Source organism: Lolium perenne, chromosome 4, assembly GCF_019359855.2.
Source record: "Lolium perenne isolate Kyuss_39 chromosome 4, Kyuss_2.0, whole genome shotgun sequence".
In the NCBI taxonomy this organism is placed as follows: Eukaryota; Viridiplantae; Streptophyta; class Magnoliopsida; order Poales; family Poaceae; genus Lolium; species Lolium perenne.
Window position 1 is genome coordinate 383,673,155 of NC_067247.2, and position 13,672 is coordinate 383,686,826.

Here is a 13,672-nt window from a genome sequence, read left to right on the forward strand (position 1 = left end):
AGGCATGTTGCATTGCATCAGCCCAAAATCCTGATATGTTTCTAACCAATCAAAGTGGGCTCAAATGGCGCTTTCATGCAGGCTCAAACGTTGTTGGCAACCAATCGTAGTGCGAAAACAGGCACATACTCGGTTTTTTGCTCATGAAGCAGCTGGCAGACCAAAACCCAGAAACGGGAAAAACCCATGCGAGCGACCAAATAGACCCTACATCTCATCGCTGGAATGGGGCCAGGAAGGTCTTGCAACCAGGAAGGAGAGAAGCACCACATGTCCACATATCTGTATTCGGAAACGAAACATGGTAAAAAGATCAAAAGACTTCCTTTCTCGAAAGAAAGGCAAAAGATTTTCCTTAATTCATCATTGCATAAGAACAAGAGTTTTAGAGGTTTGGATACAAGCCATCCATATAACTCTCGGCTTCAAATTACCCAAGGGTCCAAGTAAGGAAGCCCAAGCCAATCTTTGAACATTTTCAAAATGCAAGCGAAATACTAGCATTGAAAGAGAATATGGCTCACCGTTTCATCCTCACATTGACAAAGAGGAAAAATCCTCCCATTCGCCCCTTTGAGCAATGCGGTCCGCCGTCCAAATTCGGTTTTGTAGGATGAGCCAAGCAAAAAAAAAATGCTTACATTTTGGAGGCGACCAATTTTTCCACACAATTGCATCCAAACAAAAGTGGATGGACCCGACAAGTTGTGCATGATAGGCCGAAGAGAGCAAGATTATTGACTGGGGTTGGTAAGCTTCCAAGTAACAGACCCGGAGTGCTAATGGTCAAGGTGGTTTGTGAGGTGAAAGCCCAAAGCGTGGTGAATTCTTGAAAGTGTTGGAGGAAAAGGCTATTGGAGATGTCAATTTAGGAGACCTGGGCATCATCGGAGAGGGCCTTACCAACGTTCCAAGACTTCTTCTTGGACAGAGTGAAGATGGATGGTGCTATGGTCTTAGACCTAAGACCATCCATCCAAGAGGGATCCCAAAAACTAGTTTGTTACCATGGCCAACAAACCTTTGTCAAAGAGTAGAAAAGGTTCATGTCATCTTTATTGCAAGGGTTTTCCATACCCACCCAAGACCTCTTCGGGTTCCATCCATTGAAGCCATGATCATCTAAGGAGAAGGGCCCTTCCCAAATTGTCCTCGTGAACAAAATTTGAACTAGTGACACGAGAGCAAGTACGTGAACCCGACCGCGTCCCTCAGAGCCATGGTCTCTCGACTAGACCCAAACTTGAGAACTCGAATACAATGTTTAAGATACTGAGGTCTCCCAAAGAACTTGGTTTGCAAACCGCCGTCCAATTGACTTTACACTTTCTTACGGTGACCTTTTCATTGCCCGCCCAAAACAAGCCACAAATGATATTTTGGATTGCTTGGAGAGGTTTCAACAGAACATCAAGAGTGGTGAGAGGATAGATGGTTTGGGAGGTTAGCACCGATTTAAAGATCGCTTCCCTCCCAGTAATGTTGAAATATCTACCATTCTATGGTGCCAGCCGTTTTGTTGATTTGTCTTCAAGGTTGAAAGTGGGACCTTTTTAGCCTTTTGACAAAGCCAAGATATTGCATATGAAATGCTTAGCCGGGAGATAGTGAAGAACACTCTCAAGGTCAGTCTCACCACGTCTTGACTTGTTAGAACTGATCTTTTTTTCCGAGACAAATTCGAAGCGGGAATTAGAAGGGAGAAACCAAAGCCGGATACGCATGGAGAGGCGAAACACCTTTACCTGCTTGCTGCCGCATCACATGACAAAAAGAAAAGACGACGGAAATTTACCAGCAAAGTGCCTCCTGTAGGTACATGCGCAAGCTTTCTCCGTGTCTAACGTCACCCCCCAGCACAGCACTCTCCTCCCTATTCAAAATCAAAGCTGATGTACTTCTTCCAAAGTTGCAAGTCACCCATACGGTCAATCGTAGTACTACTATGAGATAATGGTCTTCTGGAAGTACTATATTATACACTAATTGATAACCTTCAACTTCTGCTTCAGCACCTAGCTTTCCAGTTCTTACAGTAAGAAAAAGCGCCAGAAGCTAGATGCAACATATACGTTTTCAATGCATATTCTGAAGTGAATTCTTCCTTCTTTTATTGCAGGAAAAGCTTCACTAGCTAGAGAAGTGATAAACCAAACTGAAGCCATCGAAGAGCATGTACTTACTGTATATGGGAATAAAGTCAAGTCATAGCCAAGGGTTAAAGGAGCTTAAAGTCTGGTGTCATGGCATCAGGGAGCACGCTACTTTATTTTCTGAATTATCAATGGTCAGTTCAGTTTCCAAGCAACGGACAATATTCCTTGAGTACGCAAGGAACAAACAGAAGAGATTCTGCTCGGGAATCACTTCACAGCAGTGACCAAGTTCAGCAAAGGTTCAGAGAAAAAAATGTCAGGGCATCAAATCACAAGTTCAACAATCTAATGTAGTTGTATTAGATTATTGGGATATACCATATAACATACAAAGGAGGTCAATTAGTACATTTGTGGATAGTTCTGCCATATCTGGTACTAGTGGTACTTACCAAGGGAGCAGAACAAAAGTTCGGTCATTTGTGTAGCACTGTCCCGTGCACGGTGTTAAAGCTGTTGCCACGGCATGTACTTTAGAAGCTGGGAATGCATTAACTTGACACTGGATCTACAGGTAAGCAATGTCACTCCTGTTATTCGACCAACAAGCACGTATTATTGCACATGGTACAAGACTACAAAAACAACTCAAAATTTACAATCATGCCAGTTCGGCCCCTGTGGTTTTACAGCTAGTCTATGAAGTATAACATGGCGGGGTGCAGCAACACAACAGTAACAAACTTCTTTGGTGCACTACCAGAAGATGAACGGAGTAACGTGATCGCCGTATCATTTCAGGATAGTATAACAGGATGAAAGATCGCGAAGATGTAGCAGAAGCCTTCAACTGGGTAAACAGGATGAGCTGACCAAGAATCATGCATCTTCTGTCGGTTCCGACGGGAGGAAGAAGCGCGGTGATCTAGCAGAAGAAATCAACTGCGCCGGGAAGAACTGAAAATTTGGTTGGAAGAAAACCAAAATGCTCCCCATCAGATTGCACGAAGATGTCACCATTAGCCACCACCTCTGCTACTTCAATAGATTGAACTCTGCAACAGCAATGTTGTTGTTGGTTAGATGAATACATCTAGAGGAAATTCTGAATTAGACTATGCTGGTTGTGCTTTTGAAATGCTTCGGAAATCAGGGCCACGATGACAGTGTTTTGACTTTTGAGAACTAACAACATGCAGTTGGGGAGGAATCAACTGAGCTTTCAGAAATACACACACACACACAAAAAAAATGGACATCTGTCAATATTATAGCTGGTGCTAATCAGAAATGATAAGAAATACCTGTGCAACCGATCAACATTAAAATATACTAGGAAATAGACCTGCATGTGGAACTGCCTTCCTTGGGAGCAAGAAAGACAATATGCTTTTATGAAGTATCTTTGTGTGTTCTCCATTTACGGAAGGCAGATTTTATTCGATTTCACAGAATCATTTTAACTGCACTTCTACTTCAGTCTCAAGTGCAAGAACCTTAACAAAAGTCAAGGTTGTGTTTACCTCATTGATGACACGCCATTCACGGTTAAATGTGTGCCCCCATACAACCTAAGTAGCTTAAGAAGAAAATCGTACCACTTGAAATTTTGCAGAATCACAACCTGTAGAAGGTCATACAAATTACTAAATGCACGGCATTTAATCAACATTGTAAAATCAAATTTGACTGTCTTAGGCACCTCAAGGTCACCGCTAAAAGGATCAGCTGTTGGAGTTATCTTCATGCCACCACCAAAGTACTTGGCATTTCCTACGCATAGAGCAGTGACTTTATCAACTGTTTGCCACTCTCCACCATTTACCTATTATATGTGTCACCAAATTGCAGAGATTCAGAATTACAGTGGGAAGAAAAAAAGCGTGTAGATGCAACTTTCCTCAAAGGAAAACTTAGGTTAAAGCTCACCTTTATTCTCATATCTCGATTATTATGTCCCCAAAAGCCTCTCAGAGCTCCAATAACATAACATAAGTTGCCAAATCTCTTGTACATAGACGCAAAATAACCTGCCTTGGCACTCCTGTAGACGTAGAATTTTTTATATTTCCAAACTATCCAGTGAATTTCATGTTTCAAATGATCGCTATCCGCTTACAGATGGATATCAGCAACATTAACAAAGAAATGGGGGTCTCCACTTGGACCTTCCATCATGCCTATGTCTAGTTTTGATTTAACTCCTGCAGAAATGGTTTACCTGTGAGTCTCAGATTTTAAACATACAAGTCCACAGAGTACATAAGTATCTGATCATATTGGTCTTAGTTTCAGAAATGTTACGAAAATAGCTAAGTTTTATTGAAATGTTACGTTGGAGTGGTTAGAATTTTCTCATCTGGTATAGCTATCAGCCATATCTGTATTAGTTTAATCAGGTTGCTATAAGCCATGTACCTCACTTGATAATAGAAAAAGAATGAACAAAGATGCTATATGAGGATAAAGTAGCACGAAAGAAACCTCTGACAATTCGATCAATCGCTTGGCGGGGATCATTTGACCTGGTATAACAATCCAATGAAAACAGGGGTTACCAAACCACAATGGCATATGTACATCATACAAGAAAGAAAACAAAATTACCAGCCAAATGTCCTAGCAAAATCTGAGCCAGTTCCAAGTGGAATGAGCTGCCACAGAAAAACAAGACGCTTCACTACCGAACAAATTCAGTGAGTAAAAACCACAACTCAAAGCACTGTTATAGCTCGGTCTCAAAAGACTAAACGGGTAATCTTGCTTTTTATTATCGCGAAGCAACAAGATATGCTACTCACGCCAAGCGCCGTTAAATGGTCAGGCCCTCGATCAAGAGCGCGGACTGGGCTGCCTTTCCAGAAGAATCCGTTCACCACCTGCACATGTTTTCAATGTCAATTGCAGGAAATGCTAACTAATTTTGTGCCAATATCATACCAACACGCCACACAGAAATACCTCATGAAGGGTCCCATCCCCGCCGACAGCGATCACAGCATCAGCCCCATCCTTTATAGCCTAAGACACGCACATAACTGCCAGTGTTCACAACCAACGGGAAAACCCATACCGGGAAAATTAACAGGTGATGATTGAATTCGGTATGAAGCCGAGCACACACCTCCCTCGTGACATCTATGGCGTCGGACGGGCCCGAAGTGATGCACTCACAAATCTGATCACACGATCGATAACCACAAAGGGACAAAGCAAAACATTCCGTGAGATCACCGAATCACCTCGGATCTCAGCCCAAACGGCAATTAACAAATTCAGTTGCTGAGTGGCTTGATCTACGGCGATCTCAGAGCTCCCAGGGGCTTACGTTGCATTGGTCAGCGAGGCGGGTGCGGAGTTGGGGGAGCAGCTGCGTCCACTGCTTGCCCGTGCGGCCATTGGCGCCTGCGCGGAGGGATCGGAGTGACGCGAGAGATTTCAGAGCTTCTATAGCTGGGGTGGAGGGGGAGGTCACATCAGGAGCGTACCGGAGGGGTTGACGACGAAGACGAAGTCGCGGCGGCGGCGGGAGGAGGCCGTGGAGGCGGAGTTGTCGGACGCGAGGCTGACCGCGCCCAACTGGGAGTGGCTGCGCGAGGCGCGCGGCCGGATGAGCGCCGGCCTCGGCGCCGCCGGCGAGGCCATGACGTCGCTGTTGCTTATCGCGATTTGACTGTGTAGAGTGTAGACACACGCACTGGGCGAAAAGGAGTACACAGAGCTGAAAGGCGCCGCTTAATTCATTACGTTTCCCAAGGACAAAGCATTATCCACGTGAATTTTCTTTAAAAACGACAAAGTGTTACATTTATCTAAATTTGGATGTATCTACTGCGATTGGAAAACTCAGGGTATTACAAAGCATTACAAAGCAGTACATACTTTCTAACATCCAAATACTCCAATATCTAACATTACAAAGGAGTAGATAACTTTCGTGGAACAAAGGGAGTATTAATTTGTGGCAAGGTAACAAAGTTCCGATTGGGGAATTCAGGGTAAAATAACATTGCTAAAACTGCGACATACCTAAATGCCACCCACAAACTAAATATGCTCTTATAGTTCCTCAGATTTGTTTTAACTTGATGGAATGATGGTACATGACTCGTTCTAATATCTACTCAAAGTTTCTTGAATTTGGTTGGCGATAGTGCATGTGAAACTACCAACTATGTCGATCTGCAGCATCACATTCCAATAACACGCGAACAGTTTTGTTTCCAGAAGAATATCATATGCGTGAGAAAACATACAATGTTTATTATCCAAATCAAAATGAGCAAAGTGAATTTGGATAGCTAGATGAGCGAGCCAGCCTATGGCACAACTGGTAGACGCAGCCCTCCAAGGAGAATCACGACACATGTAAATGCATCAGCTACATAGACATCATGATACATATGTTTCATCGCAGACTTCATATTTTTGATGTGGGAAGAAGGAACCAAATGTGCTGAAGTGTAAACACAGATAAATTAGCACATCTGCCACTAGCAGGTTTTGCAAAATTTGAACCCCGATCCACAAGGGTATATGACTTACATCTATACTGCGCAGCTTGATGTGCCACCTACATCTATACTCATCCAAAGCAACAATCAATAAATATATCGCCTCAAGGGCTGCATGCCACAGGGAAAAATCGCACCACTGCTGTATCTTTCGTTCTGCTTCATGATACAAGATGCACCCTCTTGCCCTCCAGGTTGAATTTCCTGCTTCCTTGTAGCTTGAAAATGCAAAAAAAATGAAATTAAATCACACATAAACTACGACAAAGATTAGCTTTAGGGCTCCTTCGATTCATAGGATAGGAAAAGCATAGGATTGACATGTCATGTCTATTTAAATCTTATGGGAAAATGAAGTGTGTTCGATTGTAGCAAAGGAATTTTCCATAAGGCATGACCTTATTTTTTTTCTATAGGATTTACACTACAAGATTACTATAGGATATATTCCTTTGAATCAAACAACTTGTGTAGAAAATTTCCTATATGGTCCAAATCCTACACAATTCCTATACAAATCCTATGAATCAAAGGAGCCCTTAAATAGAAGTGCTTCCAAAGGAATTTTTCATGAGGTATGACCTAATGTTTTTTTTCCTATAGGATTTATACTACTCCCTCCGTCCCATGAAGGTTGTCTGAGATTTGTCAAAATTTGGATGTATCTAGATAGCATTTAGATACATCTAAATTTTGACAAATCTCAGACAACTTTCATGGGACGGAGGGAGTACAAGATTCCTATAGGATTAGTTCCTATAGGATATGTTCCATTGAATCAAACAATTTGTGTAGAAAATTTCCCATATGATCCAAATTCTAAACAATCCCTATAAAAATCATATGAATCAAAGGAGCCCTTAAATAGAAGTGCTTCCAAAGGGGGTTCAGATTAATCTACAATCTCAATACAGTTAGGCTGCAAAAATACTCTTGGAGCTTTAGAAGAAGAGATCGGGTGGGCTCTTAGTTCCTATTTACAACTAGTCAGGATAGCTGGCTGCCTAGAGTGCCGATCTGCACCTAGGCTCAAGAAAACTATAAAGCCACAGTGCAACACACAATAAGCCAATAGCAGCCAAATGAAAAGGTGAAGCGGTGCATACCTTCGTCTTCAGGAATGATAGAGCTTCGCGTCTACAGGAGAAGTCGGAAAATATAGTTGATTGTGCTTCAACAGCTTCCTTCAGCTCCTTCAGTTTCATGGATTGAGATGGAGCCTGGAAATAATAACAACCAATAAACATCATGGTCCCAAGAGGACACCTGAAGCTTCAGTGTCTCGCACAAAGAGAAGATAAAAGATTGTACCTGACGAAGTATTTTTTTGCAAAGTTTCTTAAATTTGATTCTAGGTTTAGCATCCACAGGAACATCTTTCACTGCTGTCTGCTGAATTTCTTTTACTTCAGCATCACTACCAGATCCTTCCTCGTCTTCATCCTCTTCCAATTCTGATAATTCAGACTGGGTTGAATTTTCGTCATCACTATCACCAAGAGATTTTTTGTTCCCTTTCCAACGGTGGCCAGCAATTTTCATTGGCAGGTCCTTGATGCCAAGACCCTGCTTTCCAGATGTAGCTTTGTCCTGTAACAATACCAATTGTAAATAATGGATATATTGGAAATGTTGTGACATCTATTTGACGTCAATTAGATCAGATGAATTCCATAATCATGCAAAGTTTCATCCGCGGAAATGATTAGCAAAGGTGCTTTAAGGCAATTGAAGAGCCTCTTATGGACTGTGCATACCAACCTGGACAAGGTTGTATAGATTCTCTTGATCGTCTTCCCCAAACATCTGGCGGGCATTAGGATCTTTTTGTGTGGACGATTTCTTCTTGCGAGATTTTGCTCCTAAAAAGCCTCCTGATACATATCCGAACTTGTGCCCCCACCAGTTCACATCTTCAGCTTGGGATACTAAACCAGCATAAAGTTGACACAGAAAGTTAATAAACCTGAATAAAGTTACTAGTGCACATCATAGGAAACTTTAGTAATATGGAAAAAACTTTAGCACTATCAAAATTAATTTCAACAAAAATGCATTTTGTGTTAAGAAGCAGAACAGAAGCTCAGATGCTGGGGCAGATAGACTTTATTTCCAACCAAGTTATCAACAGTATAATCAGCAAAGCTCATACCAATTAGGTGATAATTGAATTTATTCAGTGTGCACAACATTCTAAATGTTTCAGTGTTCTGCATTTGTTCCAAGCATGGCAGTACAAACCAACTGATCAAACCTTGAAAGCACGGATACGGCAGAAACTGCCGAACTGCTGTTCTGATATGGCGGGATACGCGAATTTTGGTGTATCCCTGAAACTCGAATTAAAAAAATGAAAAAAAAATAAAGGGATACGGAGGGACACATAGGGGACACGTTTGGGATACGGCCTGGCCCAACAACACAGCTTGGCCCAACACAAAATCAAGTATTAGGGCACGCTCTCCGCACCCAGGTCCGTCCCCTACCGACGCTGCCTCCTGGATAAGCCGCCATCGCCTGGACTCGACGCCGCCGCAGCCGGCGACGCCTGGATTCGACTGGCGACCGCCTCCTCCAGCACCACAGGTAACCCAGCAGCCTTGGCCTCTCCTCACTCCTCCACATCTTCGCTTCCTCAGCCTCTCCTCATTCCTCCACATCTTCCCCTTTGATCCAAGGTAGCATGGCATCTGGGAGCGGTGGAGCCGGTAGCCAATCATACGTGGGTGACAGTGAAGGGCGTCCTATGGCTGTAGATCCTAGGTATCCTCTATGGGCTTATGTGGAGAAGCTTGGTGGTGCTGCTGCTTCCTCTGGTAGCCGTGGAGGAAATGCAAAGTTTGGTTGCAATTTCTATATGGCCATCTGAGCTTTGTTAGCTCCTATTTATCATATTCTTTTGGTTGTTTGACGATGGCGATGCGGATCAATCAAGCACTTGATAAAAGAGAAACCAAATGGGGCAGTATTCTCTTTTCTGATCTCTTTCTCCTTAATTTTCTGTCACAACTCTATATTACATGGCATATATTTATTTTATTTTATATATACTCGCCGTATCCCCGAATGGCTGTTTTTGGAAAATGCCGTATCCCGTATCCCCGTCTTTCCGTCCCTGTGTCCGTGCTTTTTAGGATCAAACTTCTATTTTCCTTTCGAAAACGCCACAATTGTCGATCACCAGACCCAAACTAGTGAACGTGTTCTAGCATTAAGAGTGTTATTTTATAACATTCAGAAACTGCTCTTGCCAAAACTTTTAATTCTAACTTCCAATATTTAAGAACCTCAAAACAAGAAGTACATGATGGGGCAATAGCTAATGAAATACAACCTCGCTCAGCAAGAAAGTAAAACCACATATGCAAATGAATTGCAAACCTGCAGTCTGACACATGATGATATCAGTCTCTTCCACGCCTTCCGGTTGAACTTCCTGATCTACCTCACAATCACTTTCATTTTTCCGAACCTGTGTCAACAGAATATTATAATCTCAGAAGATACTACAGGTTAGCCACACGGTACACACTCTGAAGGAGGAAACAAATGTTCATCAACACTAAGTAGATTGCCCGACAGTTAGCAACACGCAAGAAAAAGAATCACTCACAAGTATGCCTTGAAGATCAACTGCTGAATAACCCTTCACACTTTTCCCCCTCTCTCTTTTCTTGTATCTGTCAAAAAAAAATGGTGTAATGATAAGAAAATATATCAACAAATAGAGGAGCTGAAATTACGAATCAGACCAACCTTCCTTGAGGCCGGGTAACTTTAGAGACTTCATCCTTTGCAGGTTTTTCTTTCTTAGGTGTACTGTCAGGCGAACTGATTACATCCTCAACTTCTGTAAAAAATAATAAACAAGATTAAACCACAACTGGCAAATTATTAGATAATAAAGAGTAAAAGCACATGAACACTTTCCACTCTACCTTTTTTATCAGGATTAGAAGATTGCTGTCAGCATGGAGAGGAGCGATTACCAAATGACAAGAAAAAGATAACATAATGAGACATTTGAATCTTCATTCATTCATATAAGGAGCTATTAAAGAATTGCTACACGCCATACCACTTTCAGTTTCTTTAGTATATCATCAAATTGGGTGGTATCGTATGCCCATTTGTTTTGAGCAGTGTCTACACCAACACCTGCATATGAGAACAGATTCAGATTTCAGCGACCTGAGGCTAATCAGAAAAGGATGCTTCTTTGCTCATCAAAAGCATGAATCATGCAGTAGTTCTAGAAAGAAGTAAGCATACCTAGTGTGTCCTGCTTTTGCTTCACTCTAACATGTCCCTTTATGCCTTGCTTGTCTTTCCCAAGGCCTTCACCTTCCTCCCATCCCTAACACACCAGAAGAAATATGCTGATCACAGAGAGATCAGTAAAATAGACCAACTGTAAATTAATGCACACAGATAGAATCACTTGACAAGAGCATCTGAATATAATAACAATAGTGCATAAGTGCCAAACAACAAATTATCCACATGCCATAAGTGGGTTCAGTCAAAACTCAAAACTGCAGATAGATTTCTCACTTCGTGCAGTAGCAGCAAGTTCTGAGACAGCACAAAATTCTACTCTAGCTCTTTTCCCCCGAAGTCCAGACAGATTCACCTTTTCTACAATTTTGATAGAGCAATCCTAGAGCTGTATATTAAATTTCTGTGTGTATAAACGAAATTTGCTAGTTACACAAACAGTCTTAACGAGAGCCACTCCTAACAAAACTAGCCTATATACATGATGATGATATGCAACCTAAACGAATTATTGGATGTTAAGCTGCTATATCTAAGTTTAGCTTGTCACTCCAGACAAATCAACACACAAAAGCTCCACAAAGATCGGAACTAGCCTACACATGCTGGTATTCAACCTGAATGAATTGGTCAATGCTGAGCAGCTATATCTAGTTTACCTTGTCAATCCAGACATATCAAAGTAAAATGAACTCCAAATTTTGTACCGAAGTTTTCCAAGAGGAGATGATCGGGCCAGGGATCGCGTACCATTTGCTTCATGAGGCGGAAGGCGGCGGACTGGCGCGCGACCCCGACGTAGCATGTGGGTGCCTCCGGCGCGGCCATGGCGCCTGCACTGCGCGGGTTGGTCGCGGCCTTCGCCGCCGCCGGTACGGTTGGGTTGGGGGTGGAGTTGCCCGGACGGAGGAGAGAGAGGAAACCCTAAGAATGCGCGGTGGATCGGTTTTGAGCCGGTGCGTTCGGCCTGGAGATTCGTGCTCGGGTTGGTGGGGTTTGACCGACCGACGTTCGTTCGCTGTGCGACGTGCGGAGCCGTCTGGGCTTCGAGTTAGCGTTACTGGGCTTCGTTTACGTGGATTGTTTGGGCCATTATTGTTCTGACCGTTTTAATTAGAATCTTGTTGTAGAATTAGCATCAAAGTGGCTGTAGTTTAGTGGTGAGAATTCCACGTTGTGGCCGTGGAGACCTGGGCTCGAATCCCAGCAGCCACACTTTGACTTTTTGCCGCTCCAGTTATGTACTACAAGCTGAAAGTGTCTCGGAGATTTGTTGCCTGTACATAGACGGATATTTTTGCATGTGAGCTTGTCAATCAGGCAGGCCGTAGGCGATCGTCCACTCAAAAGTCAGACTTGCTCCAGTGATCACGGTCACCAGCCTAGCCTATGAGCACGCGTCCATCCATGCAGCTGGTGGCATCTCCATTTTACAAGTTTCATCTTTTCGCCAAATAAGACTGTTGCTCGTCGTACTACCTTGCTTAACGGTCTTCGTGCTGGTCAAGTGCGTGTGCGTGGGTACCCTCTGATCCAAAACTCCAGTCCAATCGCAGTCTCTCTCACGGCAGCGAGCGGGTGCGACATATTATTTGCTCACACCGCTTGGCGAAAAGCGCATCATGCCGGAGAAACGTGGAGACCCGGCCTCCAACAGTGACCTCCACAACCGGACTCTCAGACTAGCAGCAACGGGTGCCTAGCAACCAAGAAATCAGGCAGGTACGTGGTATGAATGCCACGCATTGCAAGTCCAAATCAGCCCAGAAGCAGATCAGCTGCAATGGAAAAACGGATTTGGCCATGGGAATTTGCCACGTGGTAGTGTTTCAACCTTTAGTAAAAATGATGTTATTCCCCACAATTGCATTCGACCAGTATATATAAAGTAGAAATCTCAATGTGTGTTCCTTTAATTTGTGATATTGGTAGGCGGTAAGTAAAATAGACAATGGGACAAACGATTTTAGCAAACGGACATGGGAGAAACAATGGTGGATTGTATCCTCTATCTCGAAAAGAAACATCAATTTTTTACATCCATTTCATTTTACTTTGCCATATTATATTTTGTATGGTGGGATCTTTAGATTCCATCACTATGCCCATTCATTAGGACTTAGTACATCAATTTTACTGGAAAAATACCTAAGGTAGTCAGCTTACATCCTAAATTATCAGGTCCATCAATCTTTGCCACAAATGTAGCAAGCGATCTATTTATCTAAAACCTAGTTTTAAAAAGCACTTTAGACAACACAAACATCTTTCTACTGCGTTATATTAGATAATGATCTTCTAACCATATTCTCTTAAAACCTAGTACTCATACCGTCCCGAAATTTGAAAGAGCCTCTACTAAAAATAATCTTCCTTGGCTCAGTCATGAGATCTTTCCAAAATGGAGAGTCCATCGGCTAAGCTAGGACATGTGCTAGGGTTTTGTTACTAAGATATAAAAAAAATATGTACCAACTCTTGCTACTCAAATGCCAAGACCACCCTTGTCTTTCGGTCTATAAATAATATTCTATTATGTTAATCGGTATTTCCTATTTTTCTCTTTATTTTGCGAAGAAAGAAACTAGTATTTTCCTTTCACCTTAGTTATCTCTAGAAAAACGACATAAACATAGTCATGCTAGTTAGAACGAAATTAATCGGAACAGACCAGAAGCATGTCTAGTAAATTCAGCACACTAGATTTATATGTGCGCCTTGGCGCACGATCCTGTAAAATTCCCATTGATTAGCGGTTTATATAACAACAATGAAAATGAGGTA

General features: G+C 42.5%; 2 protein-coding genes and 1 non-coding gene across 3 annotated transcripts; 1 reads left to right on the forward strand and 2 right to left on the reverse strand.

Annotated features, from left to right (window-relative positions):
• Positions 1-2,625: 2,625 nt before the first annotated feature.
• On the reverse strand, positions 2,626-5,826 carry LOC127297278 (sphingoid long-chain bases kinase 2, mitochondrial). The gene is made up of 12 exons (XM_051327576.2): positions 5,585-5,826; positions 5,425-5,501; positions 5,221-5,274; positions 5,058-5,117; positions 4,898-4,975; positions 4,704-4,750; positions 4,581-4,621; positions 4,216-4,300; positions 4,026-4,140; positions 3,799-3,921; positions 3,620-3,720; positions 2,626-3,151 (listed from the first exon to the last, which is right to left on the reverse strand). Exons 1-12 carry the CDS (start codon positions 5,739-5,741, stop codon positions 3,022-3,024), a joined length of 1,068 nt encoding a protein of 355 aa, XP_051183536.1. The 5' UTR covers positions 5,742-5,826; the 3' UTR covers positions 2,626-3,021.
• Positions 5,827-6,498: 672 nt separating this feature from the next.
• LOC127297277 (G-patch domain-containing protein 1) lies at positions 6,499-11,823 on the reverse strand. The gene is made up of 11 exons (XM_051327575.1): positions 11,639-11,823; positions 10,883-10,967; positions 10,689-10,768; positions 10,549-10,573; positions 10,367-10,460; positions 10,224-10,290; positions 9,992-10,082; positions 8,372-8,538; positions 7,922-8,200; positions 7,717-7,830; positions 6,499-6,828 (listed from the first exon to the last, which is right to left on the reverse strand). The coding sequence occupies exons 1-11, from the start codon at positions 11,714-11,716 to the stop codon at positions 6,772-6,774; spliced, it is 1,137 nt and encodes a 378-aa protein (XP_051183535.1). The 5' UTR covers positions 11,717-11,823; the 3' UTR covers positions 6,499-6,771.
• Positions 11,824-12,031: 208 nt separating this feature from the next.
• TRNAH-GUG (transfer RNA histidin (anticodon GUG)) lies at positions 12,032-12,103 on the forward strand. The gene has a single exon. It is a non-coding gene; the product is annotated as a tRNA-His (tRNA).
• Positions 12,104-13,672: the final 1,569 nt, after the last annotated feature.

Excerpts from the sequence above, each read along its gene's own strand:
- LOC127297278 (XM_051327576.2), bottom strand. The coding sequence starts at position 5,741 with ATGGCCTCGCCGGCGGCGCCGAGGCCGGCGCTCATCCGGCCGCGCGCC. Across the intron at positions 4,301-4,580 it reads GATTGATCGAATTGTCAGAG|GAGTTAAATCAAAACTAGAC; the intron begins GTTTCTTTCGTG and ends CCATTTCTGCAG. Across the intron at positions 4,141-4,215 it reads AATGTTGCTGATATCCATCT|GAGTGCCAAGGCAGGTTATT; the intron begins GTAAGCGGATAG and ends CTACGTCTACAG.
- LOC127297277 (XM_051327575.1), bottom strand. The coding sequence starts at position 11,716 with ATGGCCGCGCCGGAGGCACCCACATGCTACGTCGGGGTCGCGCGCCAG. Across the intron at positions 10,083-10,223 it reads TTGATCTTCAAGGCATACTT|GTTCGGAAAAATGAAAGTGA; the intron begins GTGAGTGATTCT and ends CTGTTGACACAG. Across the intron at positions 8,539-9,991 it reads CATCATGTGTCAGACTGCAG|TATCCCAAGCTGAAGATGTG; the intron begins GTTTGCAATTCA and ends ATGCTGGTTTAG.